The sequence below is a fragment of the Zingiber officinale genome, chromosome 6A (assembly GCF_018446385.1).
Source record: "Zingiber officinale cultivar Zhangliang chromosome 6A, Zo_v1.1, whole genome shotgun sequence".
Taxonomy (NCBI): domain Eukaryota; kingdom Viridiplantae; phylum Streptophyta; class Magnoliopsida; order Zingiberales; family Zingiberaceae; genus Zingiber; species Zingiber officinale.
The window spans coordinates 129,576,097-129,599,725 of NC_055997.1; the positions used below are offsets into that span (position 1 = coordinate 129,576,097).

Below are 23,629 nucleotides of genomic sequence, written 5' to 3' on the forward strand. Positions count from 1 at the left end.
CAACAAGAAGGGCATCCATAAGGCCATACCGCTACTGTATCAACCTCTCCATGATGTGACGGCAAGATCCTCTATCGTGAAATCTCGTGTACGGCATAATCATTAGACATGCCTTTGCTGACCTCCCATATCCCGAGCCGAACGAATAGGCCGTTCGGCTAACCTTTGTATCCTCGCCCTTATCCTGGCCGAACGGACCACCCGCTCGGCCCTTCGGTTCCAGCCGGGCAGACACCCGCTCGGCCCTTCGGTTCCAACCGGACAGACACCCGCCTTGGCGTCGGAAACCTAAGCCGATGGCTGGGTTATATCTAGCTCCGCTTGGACCCGCTCAACTGCCCGACGCGTCCCTTACCCGCTTAGTCAGCCCTCCATCTGTCCTCAGGCTGGGACCCTTCAAGAAGTGGGTCCCCCATTATCACCGCCGGATCAGTTAAGATAAACTAATTCCTAATTACACTACGACCTTCCAATAGTTTGTTCCTTTCCATTTTGGTCGTGAGCTACTGTTTATAATTTATAAGGTACTGATAACATCATCTTCTGTATGTGACACCACATACTATGTTATCTACAATATAAATTAATTGAACAACTACAAACAAATGTAGATAATTTGACCAAATGTGATTCTTTATTCAAAATAAATGTTTACAAAAGCTTAGGCTTTCAGTATACACTCTAACAATCTCCCACTTATACTAATGACTAAGCTGCCATATCTTCTACCATACATCTGATTCTCATTCCCTCCACATGTCGATCGAAAGCTTTTGCCGGAAGGGCCTTAGTGAAAGGATCTGCCAGGTTATCTGCTGATGCAATCTTGGCGATGACAACTTCTCCTCGCTTCACGATATCTCGTATCAGGTGGTACTTGCGCTCTATATGTTTACTTGCCTTATGGGCCCGTGGTTCCTTCGAGTTTGCAACTGCACCACTATTATCACAATAAATTGTGATGATTTGGGCAAACCAGGAATCACATCTAAGTCTATTAGAAAGTTCCTGAGCCAAACCGCTTCTTTAGCTGCCTCAGAGGCTGCTACATACTCCGCTTCCTTGGTTGAGTCCGAAATGTATTTCTGCTTAACACTCCTCCATGCAATGGCTCCACCTCCTAATGTAAACACATAGCCTGATGTAGACTTACTGTTGTCCCTATCTGATTGGAAATCTGAATCCGTGTAACCCACAGGGAGTAAATCGTCTGCTTGGTATACTAGCATATAATCTCTAGTCCTTCTCAGGTACTTTAATATATGCTTTACCGCAGTCCAATGCCCTTGTCCAGGGTTACTCTGATATCTGCTAACCATGCCCACGGTAAAACAGATATCAGGTCTCGTACACAGCATTGCATACATAAGGCTTCCTACAGCCGAGGCATAAGGTACTGCTTTCATGTCCTCTATCTCTTTTGATGTCTTCGGAGACATCTCTTTAGATAGAGCTACTCCATGCCTAAAAGGTAAGAAACATTTCTTGGAATCTTGCATGCTAAAACGAGCAAGGATTGTATCTATATATGAAGCTTGGGACAGACACAACATTCTTTTCTTGCGATCCCTTATAATTTTGATCCCAAGAATGTGTGCACAATCTCCTAAGTCCTTCATATCAAATTTTTTGGACAACCATACCCTTACGTCCGATAATACCTTGACATTGTTGTCAATTAACAAAATATCATCTACGTATAGTACAAGAAATACCACCACGTTTCCGTTACACTTCTTGTATACACAAGACTCATCCGGACAGTGAATAAATCCATATGACTGGATCACTTCATTAAACCGGATGTTCCAAGACCTTGAAGCTTGTTTCAGTCCATAAATGGACCGATTGAGCTTGCACACTAGATGCTCTTTGTCTTTTTCAATGAACCCTTCTGGTTGCTTCATATGGATGTTTTCTTCAATACTTCCATTAAGGAAAGCTGTCTTGACATCCATTTGCCAAATCTCATAATCCATATGAGCAGCAATGGATAAGAATATCCGGATAGACTTAAGCATGACTACTGGTGAAAAGGTCTCCTCATAATCGATTCCCTCTTTCTGAGTGTACCCTTTCGCAACAAGCCTAGCTTTGAAGGTTTCTACCTTCCCGTCTGTCCCTCTTTTCCTTTTGTAGATCCACTTGCATCCGACGACTTTTACACCATCAGGTGGTTCTACAAGCTCCCAGACCTTATTAGAGTACATTGACTCTATTTCAGAATTCATTGCCTTTTGCCAAGATGCTGCATCTATATCTTGGAGTGCTTCGTTATATGTTCGGGGATCAGGTTCATGTTTACCCGTGATCAAGTCCGAAGACTCTCCCAAAAACATGAATCTCTCAGGTTCCCTCACAACTCTCCCACTATGACGAGGCACCATCTGTAGTTGTGTATCATGTGTGACACGTGTTGCAGTCTCTTGTGGTACTTCATCTTGTACTGTTGGTACTAAAGTAAACGTGTCATCTCTAAGTTCTTCTAGAATAACTTTGCTACTGGACTTGTGATTCATTATATAGTCTTATTCTAAAAACTGGGCATTGATGCTAACAATGACCTTCTGGTCTTTAGGACTATAAAATAAACCACCTTTCGTTCCTTTGGGATAACCTACATACACGCGAACTTCTGTACGAGATTCTAACTTATCAGCATCTGGTCTCAGCACATGTGCTGGACTACCCCAAATCTGAATATGTCTTAGACTAAGTTTTCTCCCATTCCACAATTCTGTGGGAGTAGAAGAAACTGATTTAGAAGGTACTAAGTTCAGAATGTACACTGTTATTTCCAGAGCGTATCCCCAAAACAAATTTGGTAATTTTGAATAACTCATCATCGATCTAACCATCTCCATAAGAGTCATATTCATTCGTTCTGCCACACCATTCTGTTGGGGTGTACCAGGTGCGGATAGTTGGGATTGAATCCCGGCCTCTGATAAGTATTTCCTAAATTCTCCTAAGAGGTATTCGCCACCACGATCAGACCGTAGTGTCTTGATACTTTTACCTAGTCGTTTTTCCACATCAGCCTTGTACTCTTTGAACTTGTCAAAGCACTCGGACTTGTGGCGCATTAGGTAAATGTATCCGTATCTTGAATAATCGTCTATAAAAGAAACAAAATATTCAAAACCACCTCTTGCCTGGATAGACATAGGACCACACAAATCAGAATGAACCAATTCTAACACTTCTTTGGCTCTATACCCCTTGGCCTTAAAAGGCCTCTTGGTCATTTTACCTTCCAAGCAAGATTCACAAGTTGGAAAATTTTTCAACTCTAATGAACCCAAGAGTCCATCGGTTATAAGCCTTTGAATCCTACTTAAGTTAATATGACCAAGACTTAGATGCCAAAGATATGCTTGGTTCATTTCCGAAGGTTCTTTTCTCTTATTTGAGTTAGAAGATGTGTTATTAATTTTCTTATTTTGCTTTGTGGGAGAAATTGGATTTAAAGTATATAAATTGTCAACCAATGCACCAGAACAGATAATCACTTTATTTCTCTTAATAACCACATCGTTACTAAAGGAAACTGAATATCCATCAAAAAATAGTTTAAAAACTGAAATTAAATTCTTTCTAAAACTAGGTACATAAAGACAATTTCTTAAAACCAAATTTCTATTTCTATTAAAAGATAAGTAGACGTCTCCCACTGCAACAATCGTCACCTTAGTAGCATTGCCCATGTAGACGGTAATCTCTCCTTCAGTTAGTCGTCGGGTTTCCTGGAACCCCTGCAAGGAATTGCAGACATGATTAGTGGCTCCCGTATCTACACACCAGGTGCTGGTAGATAACACCGCTAAACATGTTTCAACAACTAGAGCATGAGATATACCTTTGTTGTTTTGATTCCTACGAGGACAGTCCGCCTTCCAATGCCCTGACTGCTTGCAGATGAAGCACTTGCCCTTCGGCTTCTTCATTCTAGCTTTAGGTCCTGTACTCTGAGAATTATTTACCTTCTTTGCTGAGCTAACTTGTTTCTTCTTCTTCTTTCCTTTCGATTTAGAAGTAGAACCATTTTCAGCATAGTGAATATGAGAATTATGACGGAACAAACCTTCTGCTGCCTGAAGTTCTGTCAGTAGTTCCGCCAATGAATATACCCTTTTATTCATGTTGTAATTCAGGCGGAATTGCTCAAAACTTCTAGGTAGCGTTTGGAGGATCATATCGATCTGGGTTTCCCCATCAATTTCTCCTCCAAAGATTTGTATTTCATTTAGATAAGCCATCATCTTTAGGATATGATCCCTCACGGAAGTACCCTCTTACATGGTGGCCGTCATTATCTTTCTCATGGCTTCTTGCCTAGAGGCCCGATCCTGGTGACCAAAGAGTTCCTTGAGATTGTTCATAATATCATAGGCTGTTGGTAAATCTTGATGCTGATGTTGCAATACATTTGACATTGAAGTCAAAATGTAACACCGCGTCATCTCATCTGCTTTTACCCATTTCATATGGTACTCAATCTCCTCTTGGGTAGATTCACCATTGGGTGTATCAGGGCAAGGCTCAGTTAGTACAAACTTATAGCTTTCAGCAGTTAGAACAATGTCCAAGTTCCTTTTCCAATCTATGTAGTTAGGACCAGTAAGTCTGTTCTCTTTTAGTATGATGGCCAGTGGGTTGAAAGTCATCCTAAGAATCACAAATAACTTTTGGTCAGAACTCTAAATTTAGAATAATATTGATTTCTCAAACAATACTATTTTAAATTAACCAACACCTTAAAACACTATGAATTTTGTATGCCACGATAGTGTGGACGTATACAAATTCAACATTTGTAAAAGGAGGATTTTACCCATTAATTTTATTATCTTGTCAACCTAACTTTTTGACAAATAAAATTAATAGTTGGTTTACTTTGGTCACACGAATAATAGCAGTGACTCCGATGAGGAGGATACTATTAGACGTGCCTAAGTGTATACAATTACTTAACACTAAGTTCATTAATAAGATTGTGCCCCTTCCGATGGGGAAGATCAAACGCTCTTAATTAATTTCCTATAGTCATCCAAAAATGGAAGTTTAATCTAGTGATCCGCAAACAAGCTCATCCGATATGGAGGAAGGCACTCAGAGCCAACGCGCAAGCTTGTTGCATCACTTATAAACTAGTAATGGAGACCGTGGAATTTATTTAAAAATAAATCCCTCTCCCACTTAGTTATTTAAAGTGAAGAATTTTGACTATGCTAGCCTACTTAACATGTATACTAACAAGCACACACAGTCAGAGCATAAAAAGCAATAAACAGAAAAACTAATTTTCAACTATTATGGCTTTTATCTATTGTTGTCCTCCGTGTGTCGCCAACCCTAGCTGCTGCCATCTTTGGCCACTGCCACCGGGTCTAGTTGTTGCATCCATCTTGCTCCTTGTTCCGCTGCGCCTCTGGTCCTCAAAAGGTTCCACGCCTTGCAAGATTCGATCCGCGACATAAATAGAATTTTACATTTTTCGATCCTATATTCCTCAAAGGAATGTACATGTAAACTAAATCGAATATAAAATAAAATTTACATCCATCGATCCTATATTCCATAAAAGGAATGCACATGTAACTAGATCAAAAAATAAAATCCTAATAAACTAAATACAGCTCCTGCTGTATTTTATAATACAATCATACACACACAATAAAATGCCCTTGACATGTCCAAGGGTCCAATCATACACATAATAACTATAAGTCATAATAGTTGGATCCTACATCCACAAAGTTAGCACATCCTACTATTAACCTGCCTAAATTATGTATGACATGTGCATAATTAAACTAATACCAAATACACAGAGGCAAAACCCTAGCTCTGATACCAATTGTTGGTTGCTACTCGAAAAATCTAATGATTCCACTGTACAAAAATTTTGTACAAAGGTTTGAACCTTTTCCTAGCTACCATGTGTTCTTTTAAATTAAACTTGGATCGCCCGCGGAACTTAACACGTTTGATCCAAAGTTTAATCTATTTGTTCTTTTAGGTTTTGACTTGGATCTCCTGCGGAACTTAACACGTTCGATCCAAATCACCTAGGTTATTAATTCCATTAAATATTAATTTTCAAAATTGGCTTCCAAGACTGCATGGCGAGGCACATGACCTTCTTGGATATGGGAACAACCACCACCGCCTAGACAAAGCCTTTTAAAGAAAGCTAATATTTAATTTCCTTAAATAACTTTAGGTCAACCAAAAAGAACAATCAAATTACAAGGAAAAGAAAAACAAAAGAACACAACATCGAAAACAAATTCGAAATACTAGAATCGCATGCCTCTTGTATTTGGTATTTTTACATGAAGATAAAACTAGTATGATGCGGAAATTAAATACTAGTATACCTTTTCTTTTGCAAGCAAAAACCTCTAGGTCTTCTACCGTATTCCTCTTCTAACCTCGGACGTTATGTGGGCAACGATCTTCCGAGATGAGAAACCACCAAGCACCTTCTTCTCCTTTCTTCAAGTTTCGGCCAAACACAATGCTTCCAAAAGATGAAGATCTTTTTCCACCAACCAAGCTCCAAGGGATGTAAGCTTTCTCTCCTTCTTCTCCAAGCTAAAATCCGGCCACCACTTGATCTCCAAGGAGGAAGAGAGGTTCGGCCACAAGGATGGAGAGAAGAGAAAGGGAAGAGGCCAGCCACACCAAGGAAGAAAAGAGGGAGAAAATAATAGAGGTTGTTCACATTGAAAGCTCCCAAAATCCCCTCTTTTATAATCCTTAGCTTTAGCAAATAAGGAAATTTAATTACAATAAAATTTCCTTAACTTTCCTTGACATGAATTAATTAATAAAAATTAAACAAAATTTCCTAATCCCTCATGTCATGGTCGGCCACCTCATGGAGAGCAAACAAGGTAATTTTCAATCAACAATTAAAATTCCTTATTTGTCTTCGGAAATTTAAAAAAAATAAAATTTCCCTTTAAAATCCTTTCATGGTTGATAAAAAGAAATTTCTATAATTTTAATTTTTCAACATGTGAATAATTTACGAAGAAGAAAAATAAAATATCTTTCCAATCTACAAATAAAGAAAGAGATTTAATCTTTTTCTTTAATTTTTTGTAGAACCTTATAAAAGAGATATTTTAATTTTTAATCTCTTCAATAAATTATATCTTTACATAAGAAAATTTTAAAATTAAAATTCTTTTTTAATTTAATAGGGCCGACCACCTAAGCTTGGGTTCAAGCTAGGGCCGGCCACCCATGGACCAAGGCTTGGTCGGCTCTAGCTTGATCCACAAGCTAGCTTGGCCGACCCCTACAACGTGGGTATGAAGGTGGGTATATGTGGATATAGTACTCTATAAATAAGATGCTACGATAGGGACCGAGAGGAGGAATTAGTTTTGGTCTCTCGATAAAATTAAGCATCCCGTGTTTGCCCCGAACACACAACTTAATTTTATCAATAGTAATTCATTCCACTAGAGAACTATTATTGAACTATCGCACCAATCCCAAATTACATTTTTGGGCTCCTTCTTATTATGAGTGTGTTAGTCTCCCTGTGTTTAAGATGTCGAATGTCCACTAATTAAGTGAGTCACTGACAACTCATTTAATTAATATCTTAGTCCAAGAATAGTACCACTCAACCTTATCGTCATGTCGGACTAAGTCCACCTGCAGGGTTTAACATGACAATCCTTATGAGCTCTTCTTGGGGACATTATCAACCTAGTTCACTAGGACACAGTTTCCTTCTATAATCAACAACACACACTATAAGTGATATCATTTCCCAACTTATCGGGCTTATTGATTTATCGAACTAAATCTCACCCATTGATAAATTAAAGAAATAAATATCAAATATATGTGCTTGTTATTATATTAGGATTAAGAGCACACACTTCCATAATAACTGAGGTCTTTGTTCCTTTATAAAGTCAGTATAAAAGAAACGACCTCTAATGATCCTACTCAATACACTCTAAGTGTACTAGTGTAATTATATAGTTAAGATAAACTAATTCCTAATTATACTACGACCTTCCAATGGTTTGTTCCTTTCCATTTTGGTCGTGAGCTACTGTTTATAATTTATAAGGTACTGATAACATCATCTTCTGTATGTGACACCACATACTATGTTATCTACAATATAAATTAATTGAACAACTACAAACAAATGTAGATAATTTGACCAAATGTGATTCTTTATTCAAAATAAATGTTTACAAAAGCTTAAATTTTCAGTATACACTCTAACACTTAATGCCACCTAATATTGTCTGAAGTGATGATATCTTAGGTCCTATTCCGGAGCTCTCTAATAACTCTCCTATACCATCAGAATCACCTCAAGTTGCTACTCTAATCTTGGAAGTCTCGCCGGTCAAAGATAATATGCTCTCTAATTCTGGATCCTTGGATAATGCAAGTCCATCATCTATATCATCATGTCAGCCTACTTCCTCATCGCCATCAACAAGTGATTCAGATGATAATGCTCCTTGTCGCATGCTTCCCGTTAGTGACATTTATGAATGTTGCCCACCAAATGCAACTCGATATCCCCTTCCACGAGCTCTATTGGTCTCTTCAAAATCTATTGAACCAACTTATTTTACACAAACAAGCAAGGATCCAAATTAGCGTAGTGCAATGGCTACAGAATTTGATACACTTCTTCGCAATGGAACATGGAGTCTAGTTCTGCGCACTCTCTCAATGAATGTCGTGGGCTCTAAATAGGTATTTCGTCTTAAGCATCAAACTAATGGTTCTCTTGAATGACACAAAGCTTGACTTGTAGCCAAAGGATTTAGTCAACAACCAGGTATTGACTTTAATGACACTTTTAGTCCAGTCATCAAAATTACATCTGTTAGACTATTATTATTAATAACTGTTAGTTCTAATTGGCTTGTACGTCAATTGGACATTTCGAATGCATTTCTTCATGGTCATCTTGAGAAAATTATAGTTATGGAGTAACCACCTAGATTCATTCATCCACAATTTCCGTTTCATGTTTGTCAACTTAAGAAATCCTTATATGGTCTTCGATAAGCTCCTCATGCATGGTTTCATTGATTATCTAACTGGTTACAAGCTCAAGAATTTTTTGGATCAAAACTGACTCGTCTTTATTTCACAAATATAATAATGAATATATGATATTTTTTCTTATTTATGTGGATGACATCCTGATAACCGACAATAATCATAAGGGTATCACAACTTTATTAAGTTTTCTCAATCAAGAATTTCCTACTCGAGATTTGGGTATTGCTCGTTTTTTTCTTAGTATTAAGCTTATTCCACATGAGAATGACTATCTTCTCTCTCAGAGCAAATATATTACTGGATTTCTTCAAAGAGCCAAAATGGATGGAGCACGTCCAGCCTTTACACCAATTGCTATAAACAACTCTCCAACTTCATCCTCTCCTGCTCTGTCTGATCCACAGATTTATCGAAGCATTGTTAGAGCCTTACAATATATCACTATCACATGCCCTGATATTACTTTTGCAATAAATTGTGCTTGTCAATTCATGCATACTCCAACTGAACAAAATTGGGATAATGTAAAAAGAATACTTTGATATCTCAAAGGTACTATTTTACATGGTCTTCTTTTATATCGCCAATCATCTCGAGATTTACATGCCTATAGTGATGCGGATTGGACAAGTTCTCCTGAAGATAGACACTTTACTAGTGGATATGCAATATTTTTTGGACGAAATCTTATCTTATGGAATTCGAAAAAGCAACCTACGATATCTCGTTCAAGCATTGAGGCAGAATATATAGATATAGCAAATACAACATCTGAAATTATTTGGCTTCAATCACTTCTCTCTGAACTTCATCTTGCATCAAATGTTGCACTAAAAATTTGGTGTGATAATATTGGAGCAACATATCTCACAGCAAATCCAATCTTTCATGCTTGTACAAAACATATGGAAATTGATGTTTGTTTTGTTCGTGAATGTGTGGCAAATCAATAGTTATCCGTCTATTATATTTTTGCTAAAGATCAAATTGTTGATATCTTCACTAAGTCATTATCCAGAGAGTGTTTCAACAAGTTAACAAACAAACTCAACATCAAAGATCTCCTGTTAAGTTTGTCGGGGGTAAAAAAGATAAAGAGAATCACCAGAATTGACTAGATCAAATCACCAAATCAAATTAAATTAGTATTAAGATTATTCTAATAATTCTGTTATAATTATTAGAATAATTTTCAGAATAATTTTTAGAATAATTATGTTATTTATTAATTGGTCAATTGATCAAGTACTTCTTAAACATTATGTATTGTACTGTCTTTAGGATAAATATAAATAAATAATAAGATTTATTATTACTCTCACATTCTACCTTACCTCTTACTATTCTTCTAACAGTTGTCTGCTCCTTCAACATCATCTTCATCTTCTTCTCCTTGATCAACATTTTCATAGTTAGAGTTGGGGCTGACGTTTAATTGAATGGACCAGACGGAGGAGTTGTCGTCTCTCCGGGCAGCTGCTGTCGCAATATTGGTACGTCAACATTGATGAGATCGTCGACCCACCATCTGAAGCGTCAGATTCCTTGGTGAGTCAAACATCAGACTTCTCCGGTTCAGCTGGCATTCTTCAACAACAAAGACTTGCCACACCCAACAGAATTTAAACAGCAATTTCATTTGATCGACCAAGGATTTGTAAACAAGGAAAGGGAGCAAAAAAACCCTCCAAAAGAAATTAAACAAGCAAATATCGCCGTTCATGATATTGTTCGGAGAAGGAATGCAAGGCGTACATATAGTTATTTGATGCTCGCACTCCGTTGAAGCCGACGCCGATATCGACACCGACTTTAACAAATTAGTTATAATTATTTGAATGTGTGTAAGTCTTAACTAAGAATTGTATGCAAGATGCATTGAGTTACTTTCTTGAACATGTAGATTTTTAACAAAAGTTAGATAATTTTATAATTTTATATAATTAACCTTTATTAACCCCACTTTCCTCTCAACCATGGTAACCCATGTTATATTAATGAACCTTCTTTTCCTCCTTAAAAAAAGGAAAATATAAATATTTTACTTCCCTTTCCCTCCCTTTTGCTTCCATTAATGAACATTCACTCACTCCATCCAAACAGAGGGTAATTAATGCTAGAGAAATTAGGAAACAGGGGCAGTGGATAGCGGCGATATTTTATAAATTGACATGATTATTTTGATATTTTAATTGAGTTATATATATATTTTATAAATTTATCTTACTATTTTATTAAAAATATGACCCTTTTACTAACTAATTTTGGTAAAGTCTAAAATAAAATTACGTTAATATCTTTTTTTCTTTTCACACCGAAAATGATCTAGAGTTTGAGACTTAGCTGCCGTGTATTATTGAGAATTTTTCTCATTAATCAATCAGAGGTCTAGAGTTCAAGACTCAGCTGTGGCGTATTATTGAGATTTTTTCTCATTAATCAATTAAAAATCTAGAGTTCTCCTTAGTCTTACATCTTAGAATTGATAATATTGTGAGCAAAGAAACTTCTATAAATACCTTGAGTCGGCGATATTAAAAAGTATATTTTTTTTATTTTTTTGCTAAGATCAAATATGATATTAAATTAAGTTTTTATAAGGGGGTCCGTTATAGTAATTTGTTGTTAGGATTTTCGAGTGTCACCCTAGTATTGTATTATTTCATGATTCCTTACCTAATTCTAATATAAATAATTAAATTAAGCTTTTAAGAAGAAAAGTAACCCTAGTATTGTATTATATATATTCATATATTATATTACTCGGATCTCTCCTTACATTATCCCACTTGATATAAGAGGCATAACCCACCCAATATAATTACTAGTTTTTATTATAAGTTTTGTCAAAATTTAGAGTTAACATTGTATATCTAATTTATGCCCACAAAAGTTTTTCATACCACCCGAAAAAATTAAAAAGTGCAGTCCATTGGTCCAATATTTTTAGATGAATCTTTTATTAAAAATAATTTATCGATTAATTCATATAAAATAATAATAATAATAATAATAATAATAATAATAATAATAATAATAATAATAATAAATTAATTAATTAAAAAAAAAAACCCAGCCCAAGCTATCGAACCGTGAACTCGAAAGGACCTCCCAAACCGCCCACTTCATCGAGCCCTAAAACCCTCGCTTCGCCTCCTCGCTTTCCGCCGCTCTTTCACCCGTCAAGCAAATCCTTTTCCATCGCGCAGAAGGTAGACGGCGTGTTGAAGTGCGAAGATAGAGGATGGGAAAGGGACACGAGCTTTGGGACGACTCTGCTCTCATCGATGCTTTCGATCGCTCCATGACCACTTACAAGGTCCACTATCGTCGTTTTTTTATATACGTTGAATTGGGGCCCTCAAAATTTTGTTTTGGAGAAACGGTGAGGAGGACGATAGATGTTCTCGCTAGAAATTGAGAGTTCTTCGATCAATAGGGAAACAATATGCCCGGTCTAATTCATTCTTATTTGCTGTGACTTCTCTTCATAAATCTCACCATCTAGTTGTTTTGCAATTTCCACATTCCGCTTTGCTTGATGCTTATTAAATTTGTCGAGTTTAATTGATTTCCTCTTATTCTCCAGAACATCCTGTTCTTCCGGCATATGGCAAGATTAGGTCATTGTGGCATAATCTGGTCGTGTTTTTGAATTTCTAATTGTTTCATCTTTTCTCTTTATTTTCTTTTTTTTTATCAGACTTATGAGCCCAAATCATTGTATTGAACTACGCATCAATCAAATCTGTTTTTTTTCTTCATTTTTAGTATTGCAAATGTCTTATTGCTTTTGAACTCCCTCCGTCAGAAAATGCATAAGGAAAGCTATCCTGACCATTCTTTTGCTGATGAAAACAATGCAAGTGAAAGCAATCACGATGAGGCTTTACACTCTGAGAATTCAACTAGGTAAAAATTATCTATTTTAATTTTCTTTTGATCATTAAGAAAGTTGTTAAAATCTTTTCTTCACTATGAAAAAACCAATGTATCTACTGCTATTGATGCACTGCTATTTTATAGCAGAGCCAAATCCTGTTAATTGATTTATGTATCTTGGATTCTGTTATTGAAATTTCTTTATTTTTTTGAGAACATGGAAGCTAATAGAGATCTTCCATGCCAAATGTTTTCACATTTATTAAGTAATTTTGAATATATTTTCTGCACTGTTACTCATCTGCGGGACAAATCTAGGGACTAAATCAAGCTTCCAAGGAGAATCTGCCCTGGGCCTGGCGATTATACTTGCATAAATGAATTAGGGATGTCAGTAATGGGCTCAATAGAATCCTATTTTGATACCCAAATCAAGCTTTGATAGATGGTAGAAATAAATAACTTAATTGCTAAGTTTGTGACTATTACCTCCCTTGGGGACATCTCCAATTTAGGGTTTACCCTATCACCTCCTGAGCTCCAAATTGGACCCTCATCTCTCCCTCTGAATGAGAAGGAGATAAACTAGGTTCATGGGTTCCCCTTTGGATGTGTGGTCCTTTTTTGCAGGTACTAAATGGTAATCTCCACTACCGGGATCCAACTCATGTTTTGGCCTGGGATTAATGGAGCCAATCGTGCAAGTTTAAGGCTGTAGCTAACACTTTCCTTGGATTTGCCTCTTGTCAAAAGAAGAGCTGCCTTGGGTTGCATTTACTCAAAGAATGAATGCTTACTTTGAATGATCTTGTTGCCTATATCATATCTTGTTGTAGTTGACTGTGATAGAAGTCCTCGACTTCCTGGTATGTATTGGGTTCTATTTGTTTCTTTAGATGATAGTTTGTTGACTTCATCTCTAGTAAGCATGCTTTTTAAATAACTTGGGGTTCTACCTATTTTAGAGGAGGCAGTGAGAGTGAGGTTATAATTGGTATGGGTCAACTTAAGCTTTTCTAATGTTACATGGATTTAAGTAAGTCTATCCAACATAGGTACAAATCTAAGTGTTTGACAGCTATTTTTGGAAAATTTTACATACTATCAATAGAGATATTAGCTGTCTGTGTCCGGGTGCCAATATCCAGCATAGGTACGAAAGAGATTGATGATAGTCTGGGTATTATAGGCTTAGCTTCTAGTGAGTACCCAAGATACATTGGTAATATCAATGCAGGCCTGCATTACTCTGGAGGATGTCTGTGAATGTCTTTTACATCATTCATTTGATCTGCAAGATCAATGAAGGCCTCAGGGTGATCTGCTACTTGCCAGCATCTTTAAGGTCGTTTGCCCAGGAACCTATTTAAGGAGTTGAAATTGCTACAATGAGACTGCAACTATAATCTTGAGCCTTGTGTTGGCTATTGACTTGGCCAGACTTCAATACACCTGGTCGGGCTTGAGGTGCCCTGCTAAAGAACTGGGACTAGCCCCACTGAAGGCCCTTTTAGAACTGCCCTTATTGTTTAGTATTTCTTCACCATATTTTTCACATTTTATGTTCACCTTTCTGTGAGAGCCCGGAAGCTGGTACCAAAATATTGTAGATCCATTCTTTTAACAGTTTCCTGTGCTGCGTAATGTAATGTAGTAAAGAATTATTCCTGTTGCTAAGCTTATGCTTTTACTATTTGCTCAGACTGCACCTTAGTACAATGAGAACTTTCTTGTCGGAAAACACATTAGCCTCATCGCCTTTTGCGTGCACATACACACCCACGTATATGTTTTAGTTCTTCTGATAGAGGGACCTTTGAAGCTCCTAACTGTGCTCTCATTTTGATCTCCATTTGAAGGAAAGGAGAGCATAATGTTGACCAAGAGAATTTGATCACCAATGTGGCAGAAACATGTATGCCTTACTACCAGGATGTATCTACCAATGAAGTTCTTCAATCTCAGGAAACTTTATGTGCAAATATATGTGCCCCAGAATTGAAACCACATTTCTCTGAGACCACTGTTGCTAGCGGAGAGGCTAGTTATGGAAATGATCAGAGAAGTATTGAGTATAATGATCTCCTTAATCAGTATTATGAGCTTGAGGAGAAGAGACAACAAGTTCTCCAGCAACTCCAGCATGCATATTATTGGTATCCACAAAATTTAGCTCAATCTGGTGAATATCAAGCAGAGAAAGTTCCACCAAATCATGCTTCTGAAAACTTCCCACAGCATCCTTGTTCCTGGTGTTCCCGCCATTGTGTCACTGTTCCGGTGATTCCAGCAGCTTGTGCCAGCTGTTGTGCTTCATCAGGACACTCTTATTCTTGTTCTCAAGGCTGCCCTTCTCTGGCGCCAGCTCAACTTTCAGGTGATAAGTTGTGTGTTTGTTTTTTTTGTAGATTCTTGTCTCTTTCAATAGATTTCTGGTTTCCTATGTCTCAGATGGACAAGGCCATACTCAAAGTGGTTTGTGTTCTATTGGTCCATCATGCACCGTAGATGTGCTTAAGAAAATCAGTCCTACAGATGACACCCCTGTCAAAATAGGCATGATGACAGCCGAAAAAATATTAAGTTCTGTGAAATCCAAAATTTCACTTGATTCTGTTTTATGTGGAGGTAAGCAGGAGAAATTTGGTTGTTGCATTATGCTAAAATACATTCTCTTGTTTCAAACACTATCTTGAGTTGCTAAACTCTGTTCCTTTATTAAGGATATATAATTGTAGTTATTCAATTTTGCTTCATAGCACTTGCACTTGTTATGTAGATAAAATTATTTAATACAAAGTTTAGCTCTACTTTCTTGTTCATCCTATTCTTTTGCACTTAATATGCTTTTTAAGATAGTCACATACCTTTGTTGTAGGAACAATTTTGCAGGTGTCATTAAAACTAAAATGTTGACATTAAATGGTGAAGCATATACACAATGGTTTCTCTTAATTATTTGGTAGGAAGATAGTTGAAATCTAATTCTCATTAACATTCTTGGCATGTTGGATTACTTGAGACATTGACTTCTCATGCTTCTTATAATATTGTTTTATGTCTCTCTAGTTGAAGTTTGAAGAATTCATATGAAAATGGGCAATTCTCATTTTCAATACAAAATTGTCCCATTTTATGTATTGAAATTATATCACTGAAAACCAATTCCCATGATGAATTCTTTGCAACTGGATACTTGTAGTCCTTTATGATTCCATTCATAATTGTTGACCTTCAGAACAACAGTACTGGTAGCAAAGGGGTATGTTACTCTTGCTAGTTTGCAGAACAACAGTTCCTAAGTTCATCTTCATGCAAACAAAAATATTTGCGATCAACTCTATTATGCTTCTAGGAATCAAAATTTATCATTTTGCAGTCAGTGCATTGAAATTTACTTGTCTTAGTTGACGTTTCAGGTTCTTTTTCTCGGTTGTCATGTTTTTTGACTCGGTTTTTTGTGATTCTAGAAAATGTCGGGAAGGATAAGGAAAAAACATCAGGTGAACATGAATTTAAAGCATCAACATCAAGTGACATCGAGCAGAACAGTGATCTCGTGACTGTCTTCAGTGCATGGTATTCTGCAGGATTCCACACTGGCAGGCAAGACTCTGATTTTCCAGTTACTAGAATTATTTCCATGTTCGAATATCCTCTTGCCTACCTATTCACCCAATCTTTCCTTTTGACAATGCTACAAACAAGATTAGTGTCGATTTAGTTTTTCTTCTTGGTTGTTTGCCTATTAGTTTTGAGTTTGCCTTATTCACTATTGTTATTAGTATCTGTAACGACTGTCCCAAAATGATCATATGTTGTTGCTGTGTAGGTATCTCAGTGAGCAATCTTGGAGAAACAAATTATGAAGAAGATTTATATACTTTCTGACAAAACATTTTTGGGAGAGCAACAAGCGAAATGCAGTTAACTACTATCTGAATGTGCATTATGAAGAAGCTTGTGTTTGCCTTTGCTTCAATCCTACTGGAGTGATCTACTGAAACGTTCTCGTTAATGCCTACTTGCCCTATCTGTTTTGCATTCTATGTTTATGGTTAGCTTGTTCTTTAGTGAGAAGAATTAGCTGAATTCATGTTTGTGTTGTAATTAATTAGACTGTTTAATAAGGAAGCTAAATTGGTCACTTACGGCAGATTTAGTGGCAAGAGCAAGAAGTGACGTTAAACTTTGTAACTAGAGTAGTTCATTAGCAACCTTCAAATATTAAACCTTCCCTTGAGAGAATGTTTGGGGGCTCGAAACCCTTCAGGGAATCAATTCGGTTTCTGGAGCTCAATGGTCGACTGCTCGCCGACGGTGAAGAATGGTTGCAAACCAGGGGGGTCTTACGGAGATTGGATAATGCTTGATGCCCAAACACTGAACGAGGCTGTCATCGCCATCTCGTCCTGGTACGAGGAAAAGACGGAATGAGGGTGGCGTGTGGGGTGGATCTTTGGCTCTGTGATGGAGGGTCTGATGACTGGCAGCCAGATGCTCAACCGTGTGGAAATCGGGGAACAGCATCGACAAGTGAAGATCAACCTCATGCACTCCAGCAGATGCTTCTGTGGTCACGCCTTGCAATGCCTAGCCTACTCAGGGTCAGCACCTACTTCCATCCTCTCGCTGATGATGATCGTCTGGGCTGAGATCATCACCATCTCGCTGCTCCCCGAGGCGCACGGTCCCAAGGCCAACTGAAAGCTCAATACAAGTAAACACAGCAAAATGCAAAAATCCCACAAGACTATCTTCCGACATTGCATTGTATGCTATTCAAATGATTGAACACTGTCTTGTTTATTTGCAATACAAGTTAAACTCTTTAAATTTACACACAAAAAAGCAGCAAAGCAATGGGATACATGTTCATGGATGCTCATATTTATTTTGGTATGTGAAATCTGAAGCAGAATTCAATGGAGCTGTAGATAATTGTGTGATGTGTGAGAAGTGACAACGAACAGAATGATCCTGGGAGAAGCGACGACATTAGTCGCAGTAGGCTGATTCTAAGCATCGATTTATCATATACATCAAATTAGGATTTTCCAAAGCTGCTGCAACACGTTCTTTGTCATTTAACTGCTTGTTTACTGAAGAAAAAGAAACAGAATATGTACAAGTTTCAGCAATTAAAAGCACACTTTCCTGAAGATTATTTAAATGGAAGGTAAACTAGTTTCAGTACCAGAAGCTTCAGTAGAGTGCGTCCCAGGCGCCACCCTTATGTCCACCTACATCATTTCAAGTGGAGCAGCTATTTCAGATGTCTAATTAAAACCGGCACAGTGTCTATATTGTTACCCAAAAAAAAAGTGAAGGAGCAAACATATTATACAAAGATATATTTAGTACGAGAACAAGGAACCTTGTAATGAGAAGGGAGACTGCGCATCAGTTTGACACGAAGACAAAGTCCGATGGTAGTGGCTAAACTGCAATGCTCAACAGTTGGAGTAAAAGTAACCCTGAAGAGTCCACAATTTTCCATGAATTAGCCTGTTGGATAATTGAATCTAAGACTAGCAAAATAAAACTCAGATTTAACTATACTAGCATTTACCTAACAGTATTTTGCTTAGCATTCACTTCAATTGAATCTTCATTAACCACATTCAACTCTTCCAGTGTGTATGGGTGTTCCGGATCCTGTATATCTCTAATATAATTTAAGTCCATTAAGGAACATGAATGTGAGAAAATACACGATAAGGAATGAATGACCACACAAATGACAAGGAATGATATAGGTAATAACATGAGTGTGAGAGAAAAATACAGGAAGGGGAAAAAGAGAAGATCATATCTACTGGGGTTTGCTACACCAATCTTATCCAACTGATTGAGTCACTAGAACAGCTAAGAGCAAAAAAAAAAATTAATTGTTTCTGTTGACTCATTCCACGACTAACCCATTGCTAAAATTATCATTGATACAAAGAGCGAACATATTTTCTTTGGTAAATAGTGATGTATCAGTTCAAGTGTAAGAGACTAGAAAATCAAATAGTATGCAGAAATATTCTGGTTCAATTATAATTCCAATTTTCTAGAAACTGAGTAAACTTGCAAAAAAGAAAACTTATGAAATTATGCTTGTAATAAAAACATCTAAGAATTCCTCTAATCTTCTTCAAGGAATCATTGTATAAAAACAATTTCCAAATTGTGACATGCTAACGGAATCAGGTTATCATAAGATGCATCTAGAATATATTTCTATCACATTGCTAATATATGCAAATGACCAAATAACTGAATGAAAGAAATGAATAAGGTTGCTTTCAAGTGCAAAATAAATAAAAAAGAGGAACACTTTCAAAATTCAAGGATATCAAAAATTTCCTGTTGATCAATAAGCTCTTCTGCATTCTCATTGATGATGGTAGGTGAGCTTCGAACTTGACGCTCTTTTCTTTCATACACTACAGGATTGGCATTTATCAATCCAGAAGCCATAATCCACTATTCAATAGGAACACCTAATGAAATTTCTGACTTCTGTATAGACCTTCAAGAAAATTTCAAGAATTAGTTCAGTAACAGTGAAATCGAGAAAAGTAGTAAATTTTAAAATTGTCCAATTGCAAGTTTGGGACAATGTGGATATTTATGCCACCTCAATCATCCACAAAGTTAGATATTCATTTAATTAATTGATCATTGGTTATTAATAAATTTCCAGTAATTTCAATTACTTATATATCTACCGGAAGATCATTTTGAATGGATTGCAATGATGTCTACTCTACGGAATGAAAACCCACGGATACCATCCTCTCCTAGAATCCCTTGTCATAAATACTGTCATCTCTTGTAATGTGCATATGAAAACTGATGTAACCTTTCTCTTCTACTTCAATATGCTCTTGAGCAGGGCATCCCTTATCCTCAGAAGAAAGGTTGTTTGATCCTGACTTGTATTGTTTGAGTTATGTTACTCCTTATGTCCCTGATATGGTCCCGAGTATATGATCGAGTCACAGGTCGAGATCCGGATCCGTACTTGGTCATGCAACACGTAAGGGAGGAAGGGAGGAGGAAAAAGACTCGTCCTACACAGAATCCAAATCACTCAAGGGGGAAGACTCGTCCTAGACAGAGTCATAATTGCTCAATTTTTCCTCTCCCTTTATTAATAATGACACTCCTTATATAAGGAGTCAAACATGACAAGATTAGGAAAGACCAACCATAAAGGAAAACAAGGAATCAAAAATAGAAAAACTAATTAGACCATTATTTGTTTTCTACTATAGCAGTAGTTAAATTAAGTCATTATTTATTTTCTACTAATTAGGCAATAGCTAATTTATTTCTAATAGCTAATTAAGTAGTAATTAATTTGCTTCCAACTATAGCGATGTACAACAAAGGCGTCCACCTCGGCGCCCACATCATCACTCCCCTCCTCGATACTGAGCTTGGCCCCAAGCTCGAAAGCGGGGTATAACGCCACTAATAGCATGAAGGGAAATTTCTGAATTCACTTCCCCCTCTTCCTCACCTTCCCTGTCATCATCAGGCACTTCAATCCAAAACAGGCGTTTACACTTGTGACCCGTGGAGTAGGATTCATCACAGTTAAAACAAAGGCCCTTGGCTCTCCGTTCTGCCATCTCAGCGCGAGTCAGACGCTTGAAAAATGAAACAGGTGGAGTCTCCTTGCTGATGTCCGGGGTCTTGGTCTTCGTCAAAGGAGGGCCTCCACTGCTGGTGTTGAGCTTGGTTGTGGTCCCACCCCAATTCGTGCGCAGCAGCCCTCCACCTTGATGGAAGCACTGCTTCCGTTCCAGTGCCCTGGTCATATTCATTGCAATGCTTAGGTTTTCAGGCTTCTAGAGTTCGATGTCGATACGGAGATCTTCGACTAGCCCTGCAGTGAATAAGTCAACTTGTTGTTGTGGTCGGAGGTCCGAGGTCCGAGCGAGGTGAGATTGAAATTGGCGCTGGTAGTCTTCTACAGAGCTTTTCTGCTTCAGATTTGCTAGCTCTCCCAAAGGGTTGTTGCTTAGGGACGGGTCAAAGCGGATATGACAGTGGTCTCTGAATTGCTTCCAAGTCATCTCAGGCTCTTCTTGCTCTACCTGATCAAACCAAAGTTGGACTTCCCCTACCAAGTGGAAGGCAGCAAGGCCAACCTTGTCAGCCTCTGTGGTCCTGTGGTTGGTAAAGAAATTTTCGCACCTTTTAACCCAGCTCAGCGGATCCTCTTCTCCAGAATAGGTGGGGAACTCCATCTTTGAGTATCGCGGAGCCATGGTGTCACTGGTTGGTAGTTTAGGTCTGACCTCTGAGCCTCTAGAAGGGCCATACTCTGCGCTGGTAGGGTTGTCTGCAGTGTGCAAAGGTCGTCGTCTAACATCTTGAACAGTACGGGAAATCTCGGCAATCTGCTCCTCTAGTCCTTGTTGGCGGGAAGTGATCTGCTCCATGAAAACTTATTGTTGTGACATCAATCTTTCCATGAAGGCCTCGAGTTTGGATGTGATAGGATTCGTGTCACCCATGATCGACTCTGATACTAAGTTGATATGGTCCCGAGTATAGGATTGAGTCACAGGTCGAGATCCGGATCCGTACTAGGTCATGCAACACGTAAGGGGGGAAGGGAGGAGGAAAAATACTCGTCCTAGACACAGTCCAAATCACTCAAGGGGAAAGACTCATCCTAGATAGAGTCCTAATTGCTCAATTTTTCTTCTCCCTTTATTAATAATGATACTCCTTATATAAGGAGTCAAACATGACAAGATTAGGAAAGACCAACCATAAAGGAAAACAAGGAATCAAAAATAGAAAAGCTAATTAGGCCATTATTTGTTTTCTACTATAGCAGTAGTTAAATTAGGTCATTATTTATTTTTTACTAATTAGGCAATAGCTAATTTATTTCTAATAGTTAATTAGGTAGTAATTAATTTGCTTCCAACTATAGCGATGTTCAACAAAGGCGTCCACCTCGGCGTCCACATCAGTCCCCCTCAAAATTCAATCACTCCACACCAAATGGCAAAATAATAAAATTTGCATGGCTACGATAGATTCAATCAAACTGATGCAGCACCAAACAAACTAAACAAATCCAATCATCAACAACACTTGGATGCAATTAATTGTCAGCCAATGCAACTTTTGTTAACTTATCTTCAAACATAAAATCCTGTCAATCAATGAAAAAATATAGGTATTACTTGTTCTTCTCATATGGAAAACTCCTAATAATTTACCACAGCAATCAAGCAAAACATTCAAATAGATAACAATGCTAACTAGAACTGATTATTCAAAAAAAAAAAAAGGGTAACCTTTTCTAACTCAGTTTTTGAGCTTTTTCAAAAAAAAAAGCATAAGCTTCAGAAAGTAATTTATAGCCAAATAAATGTATCATGTTTTGGCCCTTGCCAAGCTATGCTGCTATTTTGAATCTCCATTCTTATTTGGCTAAAAGTATTTAGAATATCCATTCCCTGGAAACATTTTATAAGATACAGTATATTCAGCAATATCCAGCAATTTGGAACCATTCCTAGAGAAAAGTAATTTCAATGACGTGAAGCTAGGAATTATTGTGGATTAAAATGTCAAATATTGTGTTTTGATACATTGGAAATGGAATTTCATTCCTCAAGGGATTTGTCTAATCTATCCTTGCAATACTTATCATGTGTAAGCAATTAAATATGAACAAGTAAATAATCTAGAAAAGGGAGTGGGTGGGATTGAGATCTATCCTGTATCCACTTTTAGTGCTATCTGAAAAATTCCAAATTTATTGACAATCGGATTTTCCATTCCCCTTGCCAATGGAAAAAAAAAACAGAATCGGACATACTATTATTGCTTGCAAACGAGCCTAATTATAAGCAGTGAAATTGACGAGAAATACTTCTTAGTTAAATAAAATTAAATTACATAAAGGAATGCCCTTTTCTACATTAAAATCGTTCACTACGAAGGAAAAGAAATAGGGGAAAGAAAGGAAACAAAAGAAACAGACTTCCTCAAGAATTTCCTTCTCCGCTAATCGTGAATCGAGAAAACTCCAAAAGCGGCTATGGCACGAAACTTGCAGCAAACGATGCTAAAAATGGGTAATACTAATAATTCAGCCGAAATTACACCATGAACTCATACCTACAGACCGTGAATAAGCATGTAAAATCAGAAATCGAATGGAGAAAACACAAATCTCTTTCAACCGTGTTCAATTCGCAGTGATAAGTTCCCGCAGGCAGGATTCGTGCCGGAGGAGGTGGGAGCACCAACAACGCCGAATCAAGGTGGAAAGGGAGCGATTGTTGCCGAAGCCGCACAGCCTTTCAGAAACGAAGACGAAGACGATGGAGAGATCGGTGGGCGCCTCGCCGACGCAGGGATGAAAGAAGAAGGAATGTTTGGAGGTTGGGATTTGTTTTGGCACGGTCCTGACGGCGAAACGAATCCAAATTAAACGGGTTCCGGATCGGGTTGACGGGTTGTGGATCATTGATGTCTAGAGATTAATTTATAATTTTCATAGTATAAAATATAAAAAATAATATAAACACAGATTTAGAAAAAAAATAATTGTTAAGATAACTAGAAATCTAAATTCATAAAAGCATCCATAACAATTACCTAAATTAAACTTTTACTCTAAATTTTACATTTTATATAAAAAAAATATCTG

At 37.4% G+C, this 23,629-nt stretch overlaps 2 protein-coding genes across 5 annotated transcripts; one reads left to right on the forward strand and one right to left on the reverse strand.

The window, feature by feature from the left end:
- Window positions 1–12,161: 12,161 nt before the first annotated feature.
- Window positions 12,162–17,196, forward strand: LOC121998071. The gene is made up of 6 exons (XM_042552813.1): window positions 12,162–12,385; window positions 12,878–12,978; window positions 14,808–15,325; window positions 15,400–15,576; window positions 16,419–16,554; window positions 16,781–17,196. The coding sequence occupies exons 1-6, from the start codon at window positions 12,311–12,313 to the stop codon at window positions 16,815–16,817; spliced, it is 1,044 nt and encodes a 347-aa protein (XP_042408747.1). The 5' UTR covers window positions 12,162–12,310; the 3' UTR covers window positions 16,818–17,196.
- A 506-nt stretch (window positions 17,197–17,702) lies between these two features.
- On the reverse strand, window positions 17,703–23,382 carry LOC121998072 (protein AE7-like). 4 transcript variants are annotated; one of them, XM_042552817.1, is made up of 6 exons: window positions 23,160–23,382; window positions 19,293–19,458; window positions 18,521–18,621; window positions 18,326–18,425; window positions 18,146–18,191; window positions 17,703–18,050 (listed from the first exon to the last, which is right to left on the reverse strand). In XM_042552817.1, exons 2-6 carry the CDS (start codon window positions 19,377–19,379, stop codon window positions 17,947–17,949), a joined length of 438 nt encoding a protein of 145 aa, XP_042408751.1. In that variant the 5' UTR covers window positions 19,380–19,458; window positions 23,160–23,382; the 3' UTR covers window positions 17,703–17,946. The 4 variants fall into 4 exon arrangements, with proteins under 4 accessions (XP_042408751.1, XP_042408749.1, XP_042408750.1 ...); XM_042552815.1 differs by having other exon boundaries at window positions 18,521–18,626; XM_042552816.1 differs by having other exon boundaries at window positions 19,293–19,468.
- Window positions 23,383–23,629: the final 247 nt, after the last annotated feature.